This window comes from Notolabrus celidotus, chromosome 3, assembly GCF_009762535.1.
Source record: "Notolabrus celidotus isolate fNotCel1 chromosome 3, fNotCel1.pri, whole genome shotgun sequence".
Classification (NCBI taxonomy): Eukaryota; Metazoa; Chordata; class Actinopteri; order Labriformes; family Labridae; genus Notolabrus; species Notolabrus celidotus.
In genome coordinates, this window is record NC_048274.1 from 27,072,379 (window position 1) to 27,096,042 (window position 23,664).

Sequence of the window (23,664 nt, forward strand, 5' to 3'; positions counted from 1 at the left end):
CTCCCATAAGAGGAAGACGATCATCTGCCAAAGCGCCTCGAGTGTTAGTATAACCATTTGTTTGTGAGCACATTGAAAAGTTTAAGTCCTGGGTTGTAAACGTTTATTGCTGTTTACTGCCTCCATTTGCATCATGGTCCAGTGAACCACCTGGAGTGCTGAAGATAAACCAACTGCTGGTGTCTTTTTTCTTTTTGCCTCTGCCGTCAGAAGTGTCTAAATTTGAATTAATTTAGCTGGTTATACACGGGGAGAGGGCTGTAAATGGTTTAACTGCAGCAAATATTAGTGTTGACGACTCCCGATACGAGCCAGTAATCTTATTTGGACAAGCAAATGGAGTGTGTGACCCCCAGCATTTTTGGCTTGGGGAGCACGTGGAGTGTGTTTAATATGTTTGGAATGAGAGGAAATAGATAAACATTTACAAAGATGGAGAAAAACTGCAGAGGATGCAGAGTATGTAAGCAAAGGATGCACAAATATTTGATTGCACATATCCCGTGTCTTTGTTGACCTCGAGAAGATTGTTAGTCATGTTGATAGATATCATGTGAAAACATCCACCCATCAGATACTGATCACACCAAACTCAGCTGTTCCTCTAGGATCATGATGACTGTAAACTAGTTTGCACGACTTTCTGGATCTGTCGTCATCAATTCGGGTCTTTTTTTGCCGTCTTTGACACGGGGAGTGAATCCAAAAAGCAACTGATTGTTTGAGCTGTTGCCTGTGACACAAACAGTCTCCAAAATCAATCCAAACCTCTTGAAAATGCACTTTCACCATGGAAGGTTGTAAAAAGTTGCTGCTTATGCCACCACAGGGGATCACGAGCTGTTACCAGTGCCAAATGAAATGCTATAAATGTGTTTATTGAATCTGTACTCAATAACAAGAACCACTTGATTCTGCAGGCAGGGGACTGATGTGGGGGGAAAAAGTAACTAATTTGACTTACAGCCCACTACTAAAGAGATCCCCTTGAAGAGGGTTGGCCAGCAGCAAAATGAAGGAGATTTGGATTGGTGTTGAGCTGAAGAGGCTTTTACTCTGATGCCAGCACAGAGAGCAGAGAGCAAGCCAGCACAGGAAAGTGTGGACGTGGCTCCCTGGCACACATGTGACATGTTTTCACAGAGCTACAGAGCTGGATGGCACCAGACACAGAATAAACAGAGTGAAGAGTCGAGGGATACAGAAATGACAACATGCTCGATGACAGTTTTTCCCTTTTTGTATAAATTGATTTGACTGAAACTCACCACTGTGTATTATGCTGCAGATGAAGCAACGTGAGGTTTGTCCACCTGTTCAAGCAGTTAAATGTGTGGCTCTCTGTGAAGCTCAACAGATTTCCTTGGAGTACAAAAAAATATGAAACACAAACACACTGTGGTATCTTGTGTTGACATTACGCTGCAACCCCAGTGTTGAAAAATTAAGCCAATGTGAGAAGTGTGTGTGTGTGTGTTGGGTGTGGGGAGGGGAGGGGCATGACTGAGTTGACTGACATGTTGTTGATGTTCGCCAGGCAGCTAAAAGCCAACGTTAGCTTCACCTCACTGCCTGTGTATAGGTTGATCAAAAGGTTGACAAAATGGCGATGGCGGTTGTTGGGCTGCAGAACACCTCTTATGGAAGACATCACTGACTAGACTGTATAAATAATGGAAGTAGTATCCGTGACATCACTCATCTGTTTCTGAGCCCTGTTTTGAAGTCAATCGTCGACGGGAACCATACTGGAAATGCTGAACTCAACCAAACCTAGTGTGAAGTAAAGAGGCGGGCATTGAGCCTCCTCGCCAACAGCTATGTGTTCCAGTCTGTCAATCAAGTCAGTCATGTCCTTAAATGGGCAAAACTTGTAATCCTAATATCTTCTGAACCGCGCGTTACAAAAAATCTCACTCCCCCCGTACAGTGTGTACTGATGGAGAAATTAGCTCTTCAGACCAAAGCTGTTTTTTTTAATCAGGCTGTAAACATGTTTATTAATGCTGCAAAGATTGTCTTTTTTGAATTGGTGTGTATGTGGTTTCCGGTGTTTCTGCAGTCAGCCTCAAGCGGACACTCGATGAACTGCAGTTTATAACACTTCCGCATGGGCTTCATATTTTGAGACCGGAGGTTGCCGCCTGGTTGCCACCCAAAATAAAAAAATAAGAATCTACAAACTTAAACTTCACAAAAATATCATCTTACACAAAAGACCTGCTTCCTGTTAGCAACGTCAAAAATGAGGGATTCAAGAAGTTTATCAGAGAACTAAATCCAGACACAAGCTAACAAACCGTCTTTAACTTTCACTGAGGACCAAAAATCTGCCTTTAAATTAAAATGAAATAATTCTATGATATTTATCGGGGTTATTATCAATATCGACTGAAATGAAAAATCGTATCATGATTACAACTTTTTCAATATCGCCCAGCTCTTTATCTTGTTGCCTTCTTATAGTTGAGATGGTACTTGAACATTATTTCCCAGCTTTAGTATAATTAAAATGATGTTTCATCTCCGACCTCTGTGAAAGTAACTATCTTTATTTCTCTAAATCAAACCATCTCATGAGATTTGATGTAGCTGATACAAATCAGATCAGTTGATTAGCATGAGCTAAAGTTTGCTTAATTTCAGTCTTGTTAGATCATCCTATTCAAATGATTGGTGAAGTCACGGATACATTTTTTGTGAAGTTGTTCATCTTGATATGTGTATCGCTTCAATAAGATTAAATCCGTTTCTGGTGTTTTAAGCGTTTACATTTACTTCCTGGTTGGATAAGACAAATAAATCAAACAATCAACTTCTTCTTTAGTTATACAGATAAGATAAAGGCTGGGATCCCTTTGAAGCCCTTAAACATTCTCAACATGCATGTATTAATAATACAGTTTGATATGTAAATCATTGATGGTGTTTCCCTGCTGCAGAAGGCAGAAACTTTCTTCACAGCTTGGCAGAATTGCGAGCGCTGTAATTGAGGATCTTTTAATCTGCTTGTGAGCACTTTTATGTGTGTTCTTGTACTTCCATTATCAGGATAAAGCTCTGTACCAGCCTGCTCCTCTCTTCTCTCTCCTCTTATGTGATAATAATCTCCAGAGTGTGTGTGTGTGTGTGTGTGTGTGTGTGTGTGTGTGTGTGTGTGTGTGTGTGTGTGTGTGTGTGTGTGTGTGTGTGTGTGTGTGTGTGTGTGTGTGTGTGTGTGTGTGTGTGTGTGTGTGTGTGTGTGTGTGTGTGTGTGTGTGTTTTCTCCCCTGCTCTTTTTCCCAGATGCAAAGGAAAGGTCGGCCAAGAGATTCTCTGTGGACGGCGTCTTCAATTACACGTCTCTGCTGCTCAGCCAGGAGGACGACATGCTGTATGTTGGAGCCCGGGAGGCGCTGTTTGCCCTCAGCCTGTCGGACATTAGCAAGACCAAGCTGCAGAAGAACGTGAGTCTAATGGATTATCAGAGGCTAAATTATCACAAGGGTGGGCCTCCTTTTCCTTGACTGCACGATGTGTCATTTGAGGTGATCCGTGTTTATTTACACACCTCGTCAGGTCTTCTGTGTTCATTTTGATATTAAAGAAACACTCCTTAGCAAAATCAGCATGGTTTCCTGTACTCGGCATCACTTATTCAGGGTTTTCTTTTTCATTTTCAGCTGACGTGGGGCACTCCTGCTGGAAAAAGAGAGGAATGCAGCTTCAAAGGGAAGAACCTGGAGGTGAGAGACATTTACCTGCTGCAGCACAATAATGAAAACACCTCAGGAAAACAATTGTATAAAGACTGGATGGAAAGGATGAGTTTGACTTGTACGGGGTGTTTGTTCTTTCCTTGCAGTGCTCTCTGAATCGTTTCACTGCTGTTTTGAGAAGATAAAGTGAACGCTGTGTTGACAAACCTTTCCACTTCTTACAAATAGATTCATCAAGTGTGCAGGCTCGACAGGGAATTGCCTCTTTTTGAGTGTGTGTGCACTGAGGCTTCTTCTTCCTCTGTCTATTACTGTGTTGTCATGCCAGCTGTTGTATCCCTAGGCGACAAACCTTGGTACTCTTTGTACTGCAGCGTACGACTATGCCTGTGTATTACAGAGAAGCATAGAGATGCTGGGAGGTTTTCCCCACAGCATTTTTATGTTTCTAACAATTTGTATCGAACACTTTCTGAAGTATTTGTCAGGCACAGTGGTTAAGGATTTCTCAAGACAAGCATGTGCAGTTGTAAGACTTTTCTTTGAATCTCTCTCTCCGATTTGTTCCCCATCCAGACTGATTGCTTCAATTACATCAAAATCCTCCTGCGGCTGAACAGCACTCATCTCTACGTGTGTGGCACATACGCCTTCAGCCCTATTTGCGCCTACATTGTGAGTACGAACCTCCCATTCTAACCTTTGAAAGTTGATTTTTCTCCTTTTGTCAGAATAAAATCTTTATTTCTCCACTTCTGTTGCAAGCACAGCTTTGAATTTTACCATATTTCTCTGGTGTTCTTAGGGAATCAAGCTTTTTTTATCCAGCATGTCAGTATTGGATCTGTAGCTATCCAGGCGTGACCAAATGCTGCTGAGGCACTTTAGCCAAACAAGTCAACAGGGGGTACACAAGCTGTGTGGTTTCCAGTGAGATGGAAGCACAAGATCTGTTTGTGTTGCGGAGGAGTAAATCTGGAGCGTTGGTAACCGGCAGCAGGATGACATTGATTTCAGTGATAGGGGGGTAGTCAAGCTTGACGACAGCTCGGCTCTTAAAGCGGGGTATTAAACTCTGTCCTTTGACGTCAGTAGAAGAAAATAACTGGAAATCTCAGACTGAAGATCACCTTGTAGGACTTAAGGCCGTGAACTGGGATTCCAGGCATCTCTGAGCACGGATGGTTTGGAGGAACACTCGTCATGATGACAGAGTCCAGATCTGTGTGCGTGTGTTTGCTGTGTGTCATCCAGGGAATTCCTACATCCCAGATGCTCTCACAGATGCACATTATTAATGTTAATAAACGTTTTGTTTTTATAGCTGTTCTCAAAACAGTCTCCAAGGGTTTCACAGACAGCAGTACACTGAAGCCAAGAAGATCCAGTAAACAATCCAGTGACAGACACGAATTAAAACAAGGCCTGAGTGTAACAATAACTCATCACGACGGAGCATGGGAAGATATTCCAAGCGGAGGCACTTTGTACTGTCAAGACAGATTTGATTAGTCGTAAATGGAACAAGTCATTTCTAATGCGAGGAATTGCCCACATTTCATTACAAGTGAGGGGGGACAACGTATTCTGTAGTGCTCTCTGTGCCAAGATGCTTTCAGCTTAGCTAAAGCTGACATTAGTGATCAAAATGTTGCTTTTCTGTGTATAATATCGTTGAAAATGTAATGGTTTTAGAGAAATTGACATAAAAAAACAGTTACGTAATTATTTCAAGGTGGCATCCACACTTTCTGTAATCAAACTGTGACTTTTTGTAAAATCCTCCATGCTCCACTGTTTACAGGTCCATCTCCCGTTTCACTCAGATAGGACAGAGCTGCCGTAGGGCCAAGAAGACATTACAATATGTTTCCAGAAGCTAAATATTAATGTCAAGCTAAGTTCTGCCTGGCAAACGCCCTGAAACAAACAGGATGACAAAAATAAGGCACAGACACGATGGTTGTTTGTTTACTGAAACTAAATCTTGGTTTTTGTCATCAGTCTAATTATGAAAAACACCATCTGCCAGTTTAAACCACACAAGCTTTCTGAGGACAGACATCAGGGAAAGTTCTTTGAAACAATTTAAGGACGAAGGTGGCTTTATTTTTTTCTTATTTTGAACAAATCCCATGACAAAGAACAAACCCACAGTGCTTGAGTCCATCCCTTAATACTTTTCTGTTTGTCTCTTTTGGGATTTATCTCGTCCAACTCTTGACATATATCTCTATAAATGGGCCAGAAATGCATTTTTTTATTGCTCAGTGTTTTCCTGAAATGTCTGGACTGTGCAGATGCAAGAAAACATGAGTTTAATGGAGTAAAGATTCCAATTAAGGGGCTCTTAAAATAATTAATACACATTAGGTTACTCTTATGCCATCAGAATTTGTGTTTTGGATGTTTTTTAGGGCTATAGTGTTTGCTTTGATTCTTCTTTATAGGATTTTTTTGGTCAATAAAAAGGTTTTTCGGGCGCTAGTGGCCTAGCGGTCTAAGCACCCCACATACAGAGGTTACAGTCCTCGTCGCAGGGGTTGCCGGTTGGATTCCTGGCTGGTCCACCATTTCTGTCTTCCCCCATTCTCTATTCTCCACATTTCCTGTCTCTCTTCAGCTGTCCTATAAAAAATAAAGGCAAAAAGGCCAAAAATATAACTTAAAAAAAAATAAATAAAAAGGTTTGTCATCATTGGGCTCTTGATCAATAATTTTGAGGTGTCGATACAAGAACCCCTCCCTAGTTTTGCTTCTTTTTTTTTCACTTTCTCACTTTAAAAATTAAAATATGCCCAAATGACCTACGCCTTACTTTCCAGACAGAAGTGCTGTATGACCAAATTAATTTAGTGTGTATCTGATTGCAGTAGATAAATGGAGAGAAGGAGCTAGAGGTTGCTGGGCTCACTGTAGCTCATTCTTTACAGTAAGTAGACTTTAATTGGACTGTGCCTGAGGGACATGTGCTGTGTGTTTCTCCAGAACACATCAACGTTCACACTGGAGAAAGATGAAGTGGGCGAGGTCGTGATGGAGGACGGACGCAGCCGCTGCCCCTTTAATCCAGAATACAAATCCACGGCTATCATCGTCGGTATGTAGCAACACCAAGATGTTTATTTTGTTCTCTTCAGTAAACATTTGTCATGAGAACAACAGTATGTGTGGCTTCTGTCTGGAGCAACTTTGATGCTGACTTTAGTAATGAGCCATGATGCGCCTGCCAATGTCATCTGTCTGTGTCTGTCTTTCTGATAAATAGCCGGACACCAGCAGACTCTTTTTGTGTTCAACTTCTGTAACAAGCAATTAGTGAATAATTGAGCTGGATTTAAGTGGAAGAAATGATTTGTCTAAGCAGCCTCTTTGACTGCTCTCAGCTCACTCCACACTACTTCAGGCTTAATCTGCCACAGTCAAGAAAGCCCCCAGTACATCATCTCTTTATATGTTAGTATGTTTAATTAATGTCAAATCAGACTCTTCATTTCACATCTAACAGTCTCTCTTCTTTATTCTTCCAGATGGTGAATTGTACACTGGAACTGTCAGCAACTTCCAAGGGAACGAACCAGTCATTTATAAGAGTTTGGGTCAGGGAATGGCTCTGAAGACGGAGAATTCTTTAAAGTGGCTGCAAGGTAAACTCCATCTCAACCCAGACGATAAACTGTGTTTTCCCTCCACACATCTTCCATTATGTACCCAACAGAGCAGATAAGCTCGGGAAAAGTAGCGATCATTAGTCACTAATGCATGCAGACCAAGAGCAAAGACAAGCCGTATCAGTCATAGCACATGCACTTCAAAACCACCAGACACACACACATACACACACACACACACACACACACACACACACACACACACACACACACACACACACACACACACACACACACACACACACACACACACTCACACACGGTTCTGTGTAAACTCTCCTCAAAGGTATGATGGCACAGAAGTGATAAAAGGGCTGAAAAAATAGTTCCCTTGTGTATACGATAAAGGTGTAACATCTCTCTCTAAACTCGTATTTTCTATGTGTTTTTTCTATTTTTAACAGATCCAGTGTTTGTGGGCTCAGCTTACATCGAGGAGAGTCAGCCAAAAGGAAACCCCGTGGGAGACGACGACAAGATTTACTTCTTTTTTAGCGAGGCTGGAAAAGAATTTGACTTCTTTGACAACACCATTGTGTCGAGGATTGCTCGCGTGTGTAAGGTAAGACACCTGGGGTTGAGTTGAGGTCTTGACACGAGACATTAATGCAAAAACAGAAGACGAACAGCGTGGTTTAAGCTCCCTCTCCTTAATCCTGATACAATTACCTCAAAACAAGGCGGGACGCTCCCATGTCAGAGCACGGTTGGTAACAATTAACTGTACCAGTGCCTGCAATGGAAACATGTCACCGGTGCATTAAAGCTTTCTCTACTCTGTAAAACATGTTTTCAACAGATTTGGTTTCCCCTTGCCTGAATCATCATCATCATCCTCCTCCTCCTCCTCCTCCTCCTCCTCCTCCTCACCACGTTGCCCTCCCTCCCTTTTTCCTCTGCAATGTCATCTCCCTTTCTCCTCCCATCTCCCTCACAATGTCAGCTGCACTAGTCCGTCCCTCCAGCTCTTTGCCTTTTTCCACCAGCGCTTTGAGCTTTGCAGGCATTATTAGTATTCAAGGGGGCTTCGCAGCAATATGAAATGCTTTTTTCCACTCTACACTATGGCCTGTTTTTGTTGCAGGCAAACTGTAGCAACTGCAGAATTTACTCACGTCATTTAAGCTGCTGACGTCAGGCCCCTCTTCCCTCTGTGAGAGTTTAGTTTGGTCGATCACCCTGAAAAATCCCACTTTATCTCTTTTCACCTGTCGTCAGATCAATTAAAGGGCTATAAAGCCACATGATATACACACACTCAGCATCCTCCCTGACTGATGCTCTTGTTCATGGAGGCATTAATGTGAATAATCGTGGGGACAGCATGTAATCTTAAGTGACAGCTTAATGACTTAGTCCTGCTAGTCTCTGCCACTCGGTGCTGCGACACCTCTGTAAATCGGCGGAGCACCTTCTGGGTTCTATATATGGAAATCATTGACAGAAAGGCCCCCAGACTGTGGCAGCTCGCTGCAGACGAACTGCAATAGAGACAGAAGAATGGCTTTCTCTCCTCCTATAAGGCGCTTTTATTTCAGAGGAATGCAGCAGCCCTCGTTCTCCACACTGTTTTCTTTTCAGAGTCTGTGAGAGTCTGTGGCAGTGCAGCAGTGATGCAGGTGCTTTATTCTCCAGTGTGTCGGGTCGAAGCCTGAGAGCATTTACAAATAAGTGTGTCAAGGTGACACATAGGAATTTGTCCCACAGTTCAGTTTTTAAAGTAACTCTTTTCATCCAACTTCTCCACTTGCATGTTAAATTTCAGTTCTTGATTCTCCTGTAGTTAAGAAGTTAATTTCCATTCGTCTCATCCATAAACTTTACTCCTGAATACAACCACATCAGCCAGCCCCCTTCACTCCAGCAAGAAATGTTTGCTTTCTGCTAGAGTTCATTTCACGGTGAATATTTAGTGAGCAGAGTGTAGCAATAAAAATAATCTTGTGTCACTGATCGTTCCCCATGGCTGTTAGTTAAAGATGTGCATTGAGGTAGTGCAGTTAATTTTGTATCTCTCTGTAGAAAAGAAGCGTAACACTGATCCACAGTTTCCCATGATGCTTTGGTGCTTATTATCAGGTTATATTGTGCTGTCAAGCTGGGACCCACATCGAAAGCACTTTGTTACAGCTTATACTTGTTGTGTTATTTTGGGAAAGTTGTCACCACCTAAATGTAGCAGAACAAGCCATCAGCCGCTCACATTTACAGTTTACTTGTGGACATTTCACCAGCTGTCACTTGTTAAAACTTACAAATCCACACATTTTCAGGTGTCTTCTTGTCATAAGAAGAGGTGGCCTGTGAATTTAAGTGAATTTATGGAGGTTTAGGTGCAGCACCCACCAGATACAATGACATCCCCAAAAGTGAATGTCATACTGTATCTAAAAGTATGCACATCATACCAGTGTGCTCAGATCAGACGTTTGAGTTATAACTCAAACATGGAAGGAGATTTTGATGCAGGTTGTGGCAATCACCCCTTAAGTCCTTTAATTGCCTCCATTAGCTGAGAGCCTCTTCTACTGCTGCTGGTGTTTTTTTTCAGCATGCACCTGTCCACCTCTCAGTGCCTCTACTTCACTTTAACACTTTCTTGTCTCCCCGAGCAGACACAGCTTTCCAGAACACAAGTGTGAGAGCAGAAATAGGACTGAAAAGGGTCTGAAATGTCTGAGAACCCGCACCTGAATCGCTGCAGCCGGAAATCAAATTTTTTTTACATATTCACTATTTTTTTCCTCAAATTTGAGCCCACAGCCCGTGCACTCCCTCACTGAGCAGAAAGTGCTGAACTTGGATCAGAGTTAGGTAACACAGAGGTATGAAGGCCCCTCCCTGTTAGCAGCCTCGGTATCTGTAACCCACTGACAGAAAGCATGTACTCCCTTTTCTCTCCGTGCACCAGACCATTCACATGTGTGAATGTGGTTTTATATTAATATTTGAAATATTTAAGATGTTAATCTTGGCAGACTTTTTGTTCACTTATACAGATGACATGTTTCTTTTAAGATAAGATAAATCAAAGGCTTGTCAGTGTTTTCGTGGTGTTGTAACTACTGTTTTACTTGAGTTTGCCAAGTAAATCTGCTTCTGAGTTGTTTTTTCTCCCCGTTTTCTCCCAACTGTCCCCCTCCCTTCTTCCACTCCTTCTTTCTTTTGTTTATTCAGGTGTGCACACTGAGGGACTGCAGGAAGCAGGCAGATTATAAACATTGTGTGGCAACACTTTTTTTTTCAATTTCTTATTTAGGAATCTGAAATGTGAAGTTACGGAAAATACAAAGAGCGGTGTAAAGCCCAACACAAAGAGAGTATATTTTTGGAGGGCAGCTATTGAGAGGAGTGGTCGATGCGATTGAAAGTACAAGCTGCGCAGCGGAGCACAGCAACAACAGCGTGGACAGCTGAGGGAGCAGGAATGTGTGCTCCTCATTATGTGGACAGGCTACCACCACAGCCTAGTAATTGGCTCCCAGGCCGGGCATCAGTCCCACGAGGTTTCACCTCTCCGCTGAGCCACATGATTGTTTGTGTGTGAGCGCACACAGAGTAGGAAATGGAGGTAGTTATAGTTGTGCATTTTATTATCTCTCTCTCCTGGTGCTGCTATGTAGGAGTTGTTCAGGGTTTTGGAGGCTGTGTTGTTGATGCAAGAAGCTTGGATGTGAAGCAGGAGAGCTGTCTTGAGATTGGGCGAGACCACTTGTTTTTGTCATGCTCTTCCTCCTCCTCCTCCTCCTCTTCTTCCTCCTGCTCCTCCTGTGTTTTCAGCAAGCTAGTTGTTCTTTAAGGAGTGTCTTTTGGTGTGTTTACCACTATGATAATTGCTAGTCATAGTGAAGTCGACTGATAACTGTTTATATGAGTATTTCCAGACAGCTCGAAATGAGTGAAAGCCTCGTCTCTATCTCAGAGCAGTGAGGTCTGAATTGCTGATGTGTTGACTTCAAAGCTATAATTAATAACCAGACATTGTTTGTTTTTAATTTCACCGTCTCCTCTCCTTCAAAGAGCATCTGACATCATTTTTGCCGATTCTTCTTTTATGTAAGCTTTTTATCTTCCACATTTTATTGTCAAAACATCCTTTTTAATTCTGCGTAGATGCACATCAAACAAGGACTTCAACATTTGGGATTAATCAGAACAATAAAATCGGGGTTAGTTGTGTTTGTTTTTCCAGCCCATTTCCCAAAATAACAGGTGATAACTACTTTCAGATTTCCTTGTTTGGGCTAAACAGCGCCCTCTTTCTTCCAGCATATTAAAGTCCCCATCCACTCTGACACTAGCTTTTTTTTACTGTAATATCTCTCATATATGTTTGAGCCTCTCTGTTAAAAGTGTACAGATTGACACATTCATCTCCTCAAACTTTATCTGCACTTTAGATCCAGATTCATCTCATGTATGTGCAATCTGATTCTGTTACATAGCACTTTTGTTTAAGGTCATCAGAGGTTTGATTTACAACATGCATCACATTGAAGTCTCCAGCAGACAAACTCTGAGGATCGACTTTGACTGAGACGGGTTGTGGCCAGTTATAAAGAAAATACACACTTATGAGTTTAAATTATGTTTCAATAAACCCTTTTGATAAGGCTCAACTTATTTATTATGTAGTATATTTAAATGTCTTAAACAGCCCAGGTCTGAGCTGTTTATCTGGTCATCTTTTTGTTAGCTTTTAGGGCTTTTACGGACACAGCAATACTCTCTTACTCTTTACGTAGCTGGTCTTTCCATCATGCTGGTGTAAGGGTGCACCTGTCATTGTGCGCCCTCAAGAGATGAAGCCTGCTTGTAGGTTGGGTATCCACTCTAATTCTGTTTTCTGTCACTCTTTGTCTTTTCTCCAAAGCTCACTGTGATACTATTACTCTTATCACTGAATCATCAGTGGTCATGCACTTCTGCCTGAAGCAGAAATATGCTCTGCAGGAGGGCCTGGCATGGATTTTTCTCAAACTTTTTCTCTAAAGCTCTGTCTGTCTTTTGGGGGGACTGGTGCTCAAATTCTTTCAATTTCTAGTCCAATCCCTTCACCTTGTACTTGTGTTTTCAGAAGTGTTGTAAACAGGATGCTGCCGTTTGATCTGACAACTAAACCTGTATAAATACAGGTCAAATCAGACAGAGTCTCCTGTGTTAACACACTTTGACATCCTTGGACTGTCTGCAGGGGGATCAAGGTGGTGAGCGGGTGCTGCAGAAAAAGTGGACCACCTTCCTGAAAGCCCAGCTGCTGTGTTCCCTCCCTGATGACGGCTTCCCCTTTAACATCATCCAGGACATGTTTGTCCTGAAGCCTATGGGAGACAGCTGGGAGAGCACCGTCTTCTACGGCGTCTTCACTTCGCAGTGGTAAGACACGAATGAAAGGGTTTGTTCTGATCACGTCACAAGCTTTTTATTTATTCTAATTCATGGCACGGTTACAGCTAATGTTTTCGCACAAACACACAGACACTTGAATCTACAAAGCTCTCACACATCATCTTGAGCCAGTTTTTGTTTAATATCTGCGCTCAAACTTGGCAAGGCGCGTTTTGTTACTTGGCTGCTCTGAATTTAGAGCAGCTGTAATGAGCTTAAACACTAACACAAGCTCATGCAACCCCAATGGCTAATTAATGTATCAACAAAATAAAGGATTTAATATGGAAATCATTCAAGCGCCCACTCTACAACTGTTCTCCAGTGAGAAGTTGCTGCTCCAGTTTCATGAATAAAATAAAAGAACTGCAGAACAGCTTGAACGTGTAGGAAATGGAAACACGCTGTTTTGAAACCAGAGTACTTGTGAAATGTTCAAACAGCAAAGACGTATGGAATCTACTTGCATAAACTCAAAATGCAGAAGATATCATCTGTTGATGTTTTTCTAGGTATAAAGGAGCTTCAGGCAGCTCAGCGGTGTGCGCATTCACCATGGCACAGGTGGAAAGAGCCTTCAGCGGGCGCTACAGAGAGGTCAACAGAGAGACGCAGCAGTGGTACACCTACAACCACCCAGTGCCAGAGCCACGGCCCGGGGCGGTAAGTGAATCACACACAGCATCCTGTGATAAACAAAACAATTCAGCTTGTTCTGGTTCAACCAGTGCATCTCTTCTTTCAGGTAGAGCCAGTTTCTATTACATCAAAACACTGTAGGTTCATAATACAGATAAAATAACAGCAGTGTTTGATTTTATATTCCCAAATACACAATCTGCTATCACACTTACAAACAATACATGTCATTAATTCCAACAACAACAAAAATCCTGCTGGACCTGTGATTTTTCTGGCTGTTCAACAAAAGGACTTGATAAAAAGACAATGATTGTTTTTGCCTTCTTAATGGCAGATTACAGAAGGGCTCTCTTGCTTAATATGCTGCCTAAATCTTCCTAAGTCTCTGCAGCAAAATGTAAGCCCACAACTTTGAACAAATAAATGTTACCTTAAAGCAGTGGCTCCTAAAGCAGGGGTCACAAGACACTATTTGGAAGTTGTGAGATGCCTTCCAAAAAACAAACAAAATACTAATAAAGTTGATTAATGTATCACTTTTCACAAAAATGTAGGGAAAATAGTAGCTAAATGTTGAGTAAAACCATTCCAAAAAAATGTGCCATCAATTTTCTAGTGCTTATCTTTGTTGCCACATGCCCCCTGAGGTGATTACGACTGATAATCAGAAACATCAGTTGCATCAGGTTTACTCAAAGCAGCAAAGGAAACGCAGCGACATGTGCACATAGGTCGGCTAATTGTCTGCAGACCTGCTAAATTGAGTATCTTTGGCTTTAAGCCAGTGTGAAAGTCACACATGAAAACCTGGTATGTCCTCTCCCTGCAACAGTAAACATGAAGATTAATTGTGTTCTGCTTCTAGTTTAAAAAAAATCAAATAAAAAAAAATACTATCAAATAATGAAGTTGTTTGACTGTTGTGTTACTCAAAGGGGAAGTGGGGTCATTGTCTCTCTTGAAGGGTTGCAAGCTGAAAAGTTTGGGAAGCCCTGCCACTGTATATTTATTATATTGTATAGATAAATATAACTGACAATGATTCACTTTAGAAGCCCTAAATACCGTACATCCTCACATGTTTGTATTTCCAGGACTACTTGAATAGACAGAGTTTCATTTTTCATTTCTGATTCACTCCCTATCAGTGTGTGACCAACCACGCCAGGCAAATGGGAATCCAATCGTCCTTGCACATGCCTGATAAAGTTCTCAACTTTGTCAAGGACCATTTCCTGATGGACAGCGTGATCCGCAGCGCGCCTCTGCTGCTGAAACGCAGCGTGCGCTACACACAGATCGCCGTGCACAAGATTGAGGGCATGGAGAGAGCGTATGATGTGCTCTTTATTGGAACAGGTACAATTTGTTATTCATCAAACGCAAATTTTGCCGGTATTCCCACAGTTTTTTTATGGGAAATTCTGCTGAAAGGAAATATAAATGAGATCCATGTGTTGAATTTGAGCTATTGAAACAGCAGAAGTTGCCTCAATCCCCTCAAACTTTCCCCTGCCAGCAATTAAAGTCCCTGCTTCTCTTCCTCTATTTCTCCCAGATGATGGAAAGCTCCATAAAGCCATCAATGCCAACGATAAGATGCACATCATCGAGGAAATGGTTCTGTTTCCCGAGCCTCAGCCTGTGCAGCACATTGAACTGGATCCTCAGAGGGTAAATAGCACTCTGTCATCTTAATGGTTATTGTTTGGCTGTGTTTGTCAGTTTCTGCTTAATGTGTCATCATGTTTACTCATTATAAACGTGAAGTCTTTTTCAAGTGATAAAAACGTGGAAGAGTGTAATTTAGCCGAGCTCACACACAGTCTTCAGACGTTTTCTTTCAGCGGTGGCCATTCCATTGAGTTTTCCTGTAAGTTATAGCTCTGTCTGGAACTGATTTTATTATCCTCTCTGGCATTTTACCCAGAGCTAAATTTCATTACCTTTCTCTCTTTATTACATAATGGTCTCCCCCGGGCAAAGGCAGCCAAACAGCAATCTTATCTACGATTATGTAATGCTTATATAGTCCAAGATACTTTTTGTGAGTATATTCTTAGCTCCAAATAGGGATGATAAAGACAGACATGATGTCTATCTAATATACTGTGGAGAAGATGGCCTAAATATAGACTGCACTGTTGGGAAAAGCAGGGATGTGCTGTAAGTCAGTATAAATGTCACGTTCATGTTAGAGTAGCAGCTCTGAATCGTACTTTAAAACAATGAGAACTTGTGTCTGAAAAGTGTTGAGGATGAAGAATAGATAGTGATTAAGACAGTTCTGTGTAGCCTTCATTTGAGCCTGGTCACCATGTGTTTTTGGGCACAATTAAACAACTTGGTTGGCAACAGCTGGCCTGAGTTAGTCCTCTGTTTGGGTTAGAGTATTCTGTTTATCTTTGAGTACGTTTCTCCCTTTAAGAAATCAGGGGGGAAAAAACAAAAGCAGATGCTTCGTCCAACCCTGTATTTACCTTCTATTGAGAGCATCTCACAGATACAGTCACGTTTCTTCTCCCCTGCAGGGTCTGTTGTTTGTGTCGTCGAACTCCGGCCTGGTGGAGGTTCCTGTGGCTAACTGCTCCAACTACCTGAGCTGTGGGGAGTGTGTGCTGTCCAGAGACCCTTACTGTGCCTGGACAGGGCGGCTGTGTCGTGATGTCAGGATGGCTCCACCTGACAGGTGAGAGATCTCCAACACATTCCTGCATCTGTCTAAACTTATATTTGTTGTCAAAAGGCGTGTTTCCACCGCAGGAGCTTTATCACGAAACTAGGGACTTTACCTCTGAACTACATGCGTTTCGACCGGAGGAACCAGGGTCTAAATTTAGTTCAGGGGTAGATAATCTCCCCTCTGAAAAGCCCCCTGCTAGAGGGGTAGTACTTTTCAGAGGTCCTGGGACTTTCGGTTGAACATAATGGTGTTTGTGGAGTTTACAAAGTTTATGAAACAAAGAGGGAGTTCCTGGGAATGCATACTAGTTTATTTTATTATCAAGATTTCAAAATATTGTTTAATATCATTTTTGTTCTCCATATGTCACTGGCCTAATTTGCACAATCTACCCGGAACTTCAGCCTGCGGTCGAAACGCAGACAACAATAGGGGCACAGGGACCTTTTAGTTCCATTTAAGGGAATCACAAGTTAATCTTTAACAACAAAAAGTCTAAATCCAGGAGGAAATAAGAAGTCCATGATTAGTCACGTAAACAAAACAGGTATACCATAAAACATTTGAACAAGCATACACTATGGTTTTCATCCATAGTCTGCCAATACAAACACTCCCAGAACTCTTATTTTGAAAAACAATTGTCTTACTTTTACTTTTTTCCTCTTGTTTTAAGAAAGGTGCATTTTGACCAAGAGTTCCGGCATCTTTTAGCCCCAGGAACTACTTTCCCCTGAACTAGAAGGTTCCTGTTCCCCCATTGTTGTCTGCATTTTGACTGCGAGCTGAAGTCCTGGGTAGATTGTGCAAATCAGGCCAGTGACGTATGGAGAAAAAAAAACTTTGAAAAGTACTATCCCCCAATCAGGGGCTTTTCAGGGTGAGATTAACTACCCCTGAACTAAATTAAGACCCTGGTTCCTCCGGTCGAAATGCACGTAGTTCAGGGGTAAAGTCCCTACTTCCGGAGTAAAGTTCCTGCGGTTGAAAAATGCCTGTAGTTGATAATAGGTCAATTATTCCTGTGATATGTCTCAACCTCACCTAAATTCTGATATTTAAGAGAAAACTACAAGCTGCGAAGTTTTGCTGTTAACTCAGTGAAAAACAGGAAAGTAATCTAGGTTAGGAGCTGATGTCATCGCCCATTATATCACTGTAAAGGACTATTTTTGCTGTGTCGGATGTAAACATGCACCCAAACAAAAACATAAATAAGTCTCATCATCATGCGACAGAAAAGTAGTTTTTGAAAGACGGCTGTTCTCTTAGTCATGCTGATGGAGCTTTTGTCTGGTTTTAAATGAAAGGTTGAAGCAGAAATTGTTGCCTCCATACAAGGTGCCTCTCATTACAGCTGCTGACCCACACCCTGTTGTTTTGTTGTTTTTGTCTCAGTCACTGGCAGCAGGATGTGGAGGAGGCCGATACATCAGCCATTTGTAACAGGACATTTCCCAGCGCCAGAGCCGCCAGACCAGCTGCCACTCGTGAGTGTGATTTCTCTGTGTAAAGGTGTTTTCAGATGAAGCCATTTCAGTCACTCAGTACACCAAAACAACACACACAACACACACATAAGGCCATCAGAGGAGACGTTATCACTGATTTAGAAATAATACTTTGGTTGTAGTGTAGATCATTGTGTTTTTTAATACATACATGTTATTATTTATTCAATAGGTGGCTCCCATTGCAAGCTGATAACGATCCCGGCCAGCACGTTCAGAGTCCTGCCCTGTAAGCTGCGCTCTAACCTGGCTCAGAGGAAGTGGCGTTACAGCGACAGCGCCAGCCAGTTCCTCTACGCGACTCCCGAGGGGAACCTTGTTGTTGTGGCACAGGCTGACAGGATTGAGACCTACGAGTGCTGGTCGGAGGAGGAGGGTTTCCGCCAGCTGTTAGCCAACTACTGTGTAAGGGCTGAGCCGAGGCAGGAAAGCACCACTCTGATTGGCCACTCTCGCACGCCGCACATTGATCGTGAGGAGACGATCATCCTGCCCGGCGAGTCTCGTTCGGAGCAGGTGAACACGAAGACGTACTGGAACGAGTTGATCGTGGTGTGCGCTCTACTGGCGTTCTCCCTCGTGGTGTTCTCTTTGTTCGTCATCTACAGAAACAGAGATCACATGAAGTCCATGCTGAAGCATAACGAGTGCCCCAACATGCAGCAGAAGAAGCCGAGGATCGTGGGAAAACCTGCAGAGAGCTTACCCTTGAACGGTAACACTATCCCGGTGTCTACTTCTGATCACAAGGGCTACCAGACGTTAAATGACAACTACATCTGCAGCACACCCACCCATGAGTCGTCGCCTGACAACAGCAAGAGCTTCTCTGAGGCGTCTGACAGGCGGCCGCTCAACCTGAAGGAGAGCCACGTGGAATACTCGCCCACATGCCCGCGGCCCAGAGTGAGGCTTGGCTCTGAGATAAAAGACTCTATCGTATGAGAGCACAATATACGCTACAAAAAGATGCCACCCTGTATCACTATGAAGGATACAGGCCACAGAGCGAAGGAGAGGAGACCCCGACATCCTTCTACATCACAGCACACCTTTTATTTTAGTCATCTTTGTTCTGTGATCAGTGCGGAGGTCATTTCATTTAACCATTTCCACTCCAAAAGCCAGAGGATGGTCTGGTTTGCTGCATAAGGCAGGAAGAGGATGCTGCACGATACTCCAGTTTCAATCAGAATCGGGAGCCATGGCAGCTGCTAAGAAAAAAACGTACACTTACCATCTTTGAGTCATTTTCAAGGGCCACTAATGTGCAGGGCTGGGCAATATGGGGAGAAAGATAAAACAGATGATAATCGTCTGATATCAGTATTTATCAAAGTATCCCTTTAGATTTGCAAGATTCAACATCTCCTGCACATAATATAGTTTTTGTTATATGTAACAAAAACAAAAGAGAATACATCAAAATACTGCTTTGTCGCCCAGCCCTATATCAGTATGTGTAACCCTCATGTTTCGCAGAAGTTGGCTGCCACATCGTCTCCACTTCTGTTATTATGCACACTACAACCAAGCTACAGCTACACGATGAGCGAGAGTTCAGGTTTAGAATAATATAATATCTACCCATCATTGTGATCCACACATCATGGAAGAGAGTCAGAGGCACATTTGTTCTGGATATAAATGTCCTGACTGAGAGATGACGCAGACCAGGTGAAAGCGGCACACCTTGGTTAAATACAGCCCCTTTAGAGCTGATCAAGGACTGCATCTCTGAGGAGGAGGATGATCAATAAAAGTGATGGTGAACAAAGCTGCAGGGGCCTGGAGACTAACCTTTACCTCCTGAATGTACGTTGTAGTTTAAAGAAGGTTTGTTTCATTCAACCACTGCACCATGGACGATTTAGGACACCTCTTCTAGTACATCTTGGCTCGCCTGAGAAAGCCCTGCTCTTCTGCAGGGACCATGATGAGCTCAGAAACTGACACAGGTTTCCTGTTTGTGGAAAACAGAGCAGACATTTCTGTTGTGTTGCTCAAAGGGCGACGTCCACTCCTCCATGTTCAGGGCGGCACTAGAATCATCATGTGCACTGTGCCAAAAAAAATCCCAAATAACTTGATTGTCTTACCCAAATGCAATAGTGCCATCAAGTCATGACCACTCCCATGTTTTGTGTTTGCATTGATCACTGTTAAAGAGCACATGGTGATGGAACCAGAGATGGGTTTCAGTAAAAGTAAAGAGGCACTAATAATAAAGAAATATAAAGTGCAAAAAAGGAAGTTTCTTGAAGACTGTTATCTCATAATGAACATTTTTAAGAATGTGTCGGGCTGAATGATTGACTTTAATGTTAATTCTGAACTGGGGCTTAAGGATGTGGCATGAAGACTGCTTCATAAAAAATCTCATCTTGTGGTTTTGAAGTGAGAAAATGTCCCATTTTTTTATCTGCTGCCTTTAAAAGAGACATCAGCAGCTAAAACATACAGGCACAGCTACTCCGAGGCTTACAATACTAACTGTTTGAGTTATTAAACTCTGACGAGCCTTCACAAGATGAAATGAGCTTCTAATATCTGTCACTGTAGTGGAGAACTAACATCTCGTAGTCTCTAGCCAGACTGCAGCTGCTATATAGTGACGTAGTTGCACGGAACAGCCTAATAGCTCCGCATTTAAGCCCCACCAGGTTACATGTCTTACATTCATGGCATTCACCAAACTCAGTTGTCAAGGTGACGTTAATGTGAAAGCACAAGTAATCAGGGTCTTGAATACTTACAGGTTTGCACATGTCAGAAAAAATTGAGTCACTTCAAAGAAATGCAACTACTGAGAGACAGAAGGTGTGGCTGCTTTGAAGCAATCAGTTATAACAGGGACCAGTGCAGCCATTACGAACACTCTGGCACCCACATCTCTTAGACTTTTGAGACTTAACAAGCAGAACTTTCCAAAGATGTAGGAAGCTGACAGTGTTGTGTAAATCTAAATGCGAAACATTTACACGGCCCTATGGAGGATATGACACCACATGTCTTAGAATACATCACCAATTCACTGTATTGATTAAGTAAACCTACAGTATATATTCAAGTGTCATACAGAATCAACATTTTGCTATTTCAAACACTGAGCAGATGACAAAATGAAATGTTACTGCTACAAGTTGACAAAGTAATTGCACAGCATACTGCGCAACAGTGGTCAGTGTTTCAGTTTTTCTTTCCTTTTTGTTGTGTATATAAAGTATCTGTGCTTAATATTGAGTGTTTTTAAGGGACCTTGTGCAAGATGTGTTGTAGAGATAGTCTTGAAACTAGAGAGTGAACACTGCTGATATTTTGTTTTTAGTGCTTTACTGCCTATTTCAGCATACATTTCAAGTCTGGCACTGAAGAGTGCGCATTTCTCCAGATGGTTGTCTAACAAGCATGTCAAAGCAGGAGGAGCTCTGGTTTATGATCATGACCAAAGGGTAGTAAGGTGTTTTAGGAAACTGCCATATTCCCTTTCTCTCCAAGAGCCAGATGACAGTATTGACACTAATCTCACAAATTTGTGTTAAAGCTCCTCTGAGGAACTTTACGTTTGTTACACTTTTGGTTCCCTCTGTGGACCCCAAAATATCTCATACTGCTCCTTTAACAGCAAAATATATCACATGTAAATCTTTGCCCTGGAACATGGGAAAAAAGGCCGTATTAGTATTAATCACCTGTTCTGACACCTTAGTTTAGCTTAGTCTAGCTTAGAGACTGGAAACAGCTTCCCTGGCTCTGAACAAACATAACGAAACACCCTCAGTTCTTTACATCCTTCTACCCAGGAAACCAATCCAAACTACAGGAGGTCCCTGCCACCAGCCTAAAAATACTCCTGCACTAAACTAGCAGTAAAACTGCAACTCGTCTTCTTTTTCCCATTTTTTTATTTAAAAAAGACACAAAGTATTGCTAATATTTATAAAATTACACAGGCTAATTTGCTATATTTGGATGGAATTGGACCAGCCTTTTCTTTCTTTTTGTAGTCTTTATGCTAAGAAAACTGTCTAATAGTTGCTACATGTTCAGCAGACCAGCATGGCGGATTTTCTCCTCTTTCTCTTGACATGAAAAGAAAAGGTTTATTTCCCAAAAGCTCTGCCAATTAAATGTAGTCTGATTATGTTAAAAAAAAAAACTGGCAAACTGGGAATAATATTTGCAAACAAGACTCAATGTAGGGTGCAAAAAGCTTTGGTGCAAAGCATTATTTGCCATCACTGCAAAGACAGATGTTTCAAATACAGAGTATCTTTCTGGTGGCTGAATGCCCTGCTTTGAGATGCTTGAGATAACCTCACAACATGTTTTCAAAATGCCTTCAGATGTCAAGTTGTTCTGCCTTTAGCCATGTGCCACATCGTACACTACCCAGCAGTGACCTCGCCAACAGAAATGTGGTGGATGGCGTGATTGTAGCCCTTTGTGGGCACACTTAATTCCACAACACAACACGGGTCGACAGTAGATTTACAGATCCACACAAGCCGCTATAAACTTTACCTGCTAACAGTAACACTGGGAGCTGCTCAAAATCATGTAACTTTCTGCAGTCTTAGCTTGTGTTGGATGTGAAACTGTGCACATAGGAAACATCTATCTGAACATCAGTATTTAAGAGTATTACTAACCGATCTCTAACAGATAAAATCACATTTGACTTTAATAGTTCATCATGCCAAAAAAGGTAGATACTGTGTGATAATGCATATTTAATAATGACATGCTTTCTGATGAAGAACATAACACAGCAGTGATGGATGCTTCATTTTGAGTGGCTCCTCAGTAATGCAACATACTGTACTGGACATGAATGTAGCCAACTATATCATATTTTGTAGGACATCTACTGCAGTCTATTTTCCTAAAGTGGCTTAAGTAGGCGATCCACTGCTACAACTTTTCAGGATTTGTTAAACTATCATAGAACAAAGAAACGGCACAATAGAAGTAATTAGTCATTTGTGCTGCTCGATGTAGTCCTACAGTAAGACGCCAGCACAGCTCCAAATCGTCCACATGGAGACACAGCGACAGCTTTGCCTCAGCATACTGAACACCATCAGCTTAGACGACTGAATAACTATTAGACAAATGTGGTCTTGCCTGCATGATTCCTTTTTTTTTATTTGTTGTGTAAAAATAACATTGTGACCTGTATTTTTTGTATCATTGAGATTGTGACTGTTGTTTTTATTATATTGTACATAAAAAGCACTTTATTTTAATTTTTTAAGATAAATTAATAAAATACATGTTTTGACACATGCATGTGTTAGTCTGTTTTGTGCTGTTAGTTTCTTTTTAGTTTAAAAGGATGAAGAAAAAAACACACTGTGGTGGAAAAAGTTTTTTAAATCATTATGTAGAAACTAAAATGAAGTTCATATAAAACAGCTTTGCATATGCAATTGGCAAACCCTGACTAAATATCATAGTGCATCAGTTTTATAAAGTAAGCTGTATTAAGACATTTAATATGCTCTGAAATACATAAATACACATATTAGAGAACACATCTATTTTTACAAATTGCCATCTTTCCTTGGAGTGTTCTAATCATAGACTGTATAAATAATGGACGTAGTCTCTGTGACGTCACACATCTGTTCTAAAGCACTGTTTTGAAGCCAATTGTCCGTGGGAGCCATTCTGGGAATGCTGAACGCGACCTTACTCCTGTAGAATTAGTGTAAGGTAAAGTGACGGGATTTGAGCATCCTCCCCAACAGCTACAGACTTCCCGCCAGTCAGTCAAGTCAGCCATGTCCTGAAATTGGCAAAACTCGTAATTTTAATTTATTTTGAGCTACCGCGTTATCAGAAAAATAACCCCCCTGTACAGTGTGCGCCGACTGAGAAATTAGCTATTCAGACCTAAACCATGTTTTGAACCAGGCTGTAAACATGTTTATTAATGCTGCAAAGATTGTCTTTTTATTGGTTTGTATATGGTTTCTGGTGTTTCTGCAGCCAGCATAAAACGGGCGCTCGATGAATTGCAGTTTATAACACTTCCACATGGGCTTGATATTTTGAGCCCATGCTGC

At 41.8% G+C, this 23,664-nt stretch overlaps 1 protein-coding gene across 1 annotated transcript in view; it reads left to right on the plus strand.

Annotated features, from left to right (window-relative positions):
• Positions 1-21,774, plus strand: part of sema4bb (sema domain, immunoglobulin domain (Ig), transmembrane domain (TM) and short cytoplasmic domain, (semaphorin) 4Bb) — a 50,619-nt gene extending 28,845 nt beyond the window's left edge. Inside the window, exons 3-15 of the mRNA XM_034680197.1 lie at positions 3,286-3,446; positions 3,663-3,725; positions 4,275-4,373; positions 6,687-6,798; positions 7,229-7,345; positions 7,774-7,931; positions 12,564-12,745; positions 13,270-13,420; positions 14,548-14,758; positions 14,958-15,073; positions 15,931-16,088; positions 17,481-17,572; positions 17,766-21,774. Of these exons, the coding sequence (XP_034536088.1) occupies positions 3,286-3,446; positions 3,663-3,725; positions 4,275-4,373; positions 6,687-6,798; positions 7,229-7,345; positions 7,774-7,931; positions 12,564-12,745; positions 13,270-13,420; positions 14,548-14,758; positions 14,958-15,073; positions 15,931-16,088; positions 17,481-17,572; positions 17,766-18,538 (2,393 nt within the window). The 3' untranslated portion in view covers positions 18,539-21,774. The remainder of the gene's footprint in view (positions 1-3,285; positions 3,447-3,662; positions 3,726-4,274; positions 4,374-6,686; positions 6,799-7,228; positions 7,346-7,773; positions 7,932-12,563; positions 12,746-13,269; positions 13,421-14,547; positions 14,759-14,957; positions 15,074-15,930; positions 16,089-17,480; positions 17,573-17,765) is intronic.
• The last annotated feature ends 1,890 nt before the right edge of the window (positions 21,775-23,664 follow it).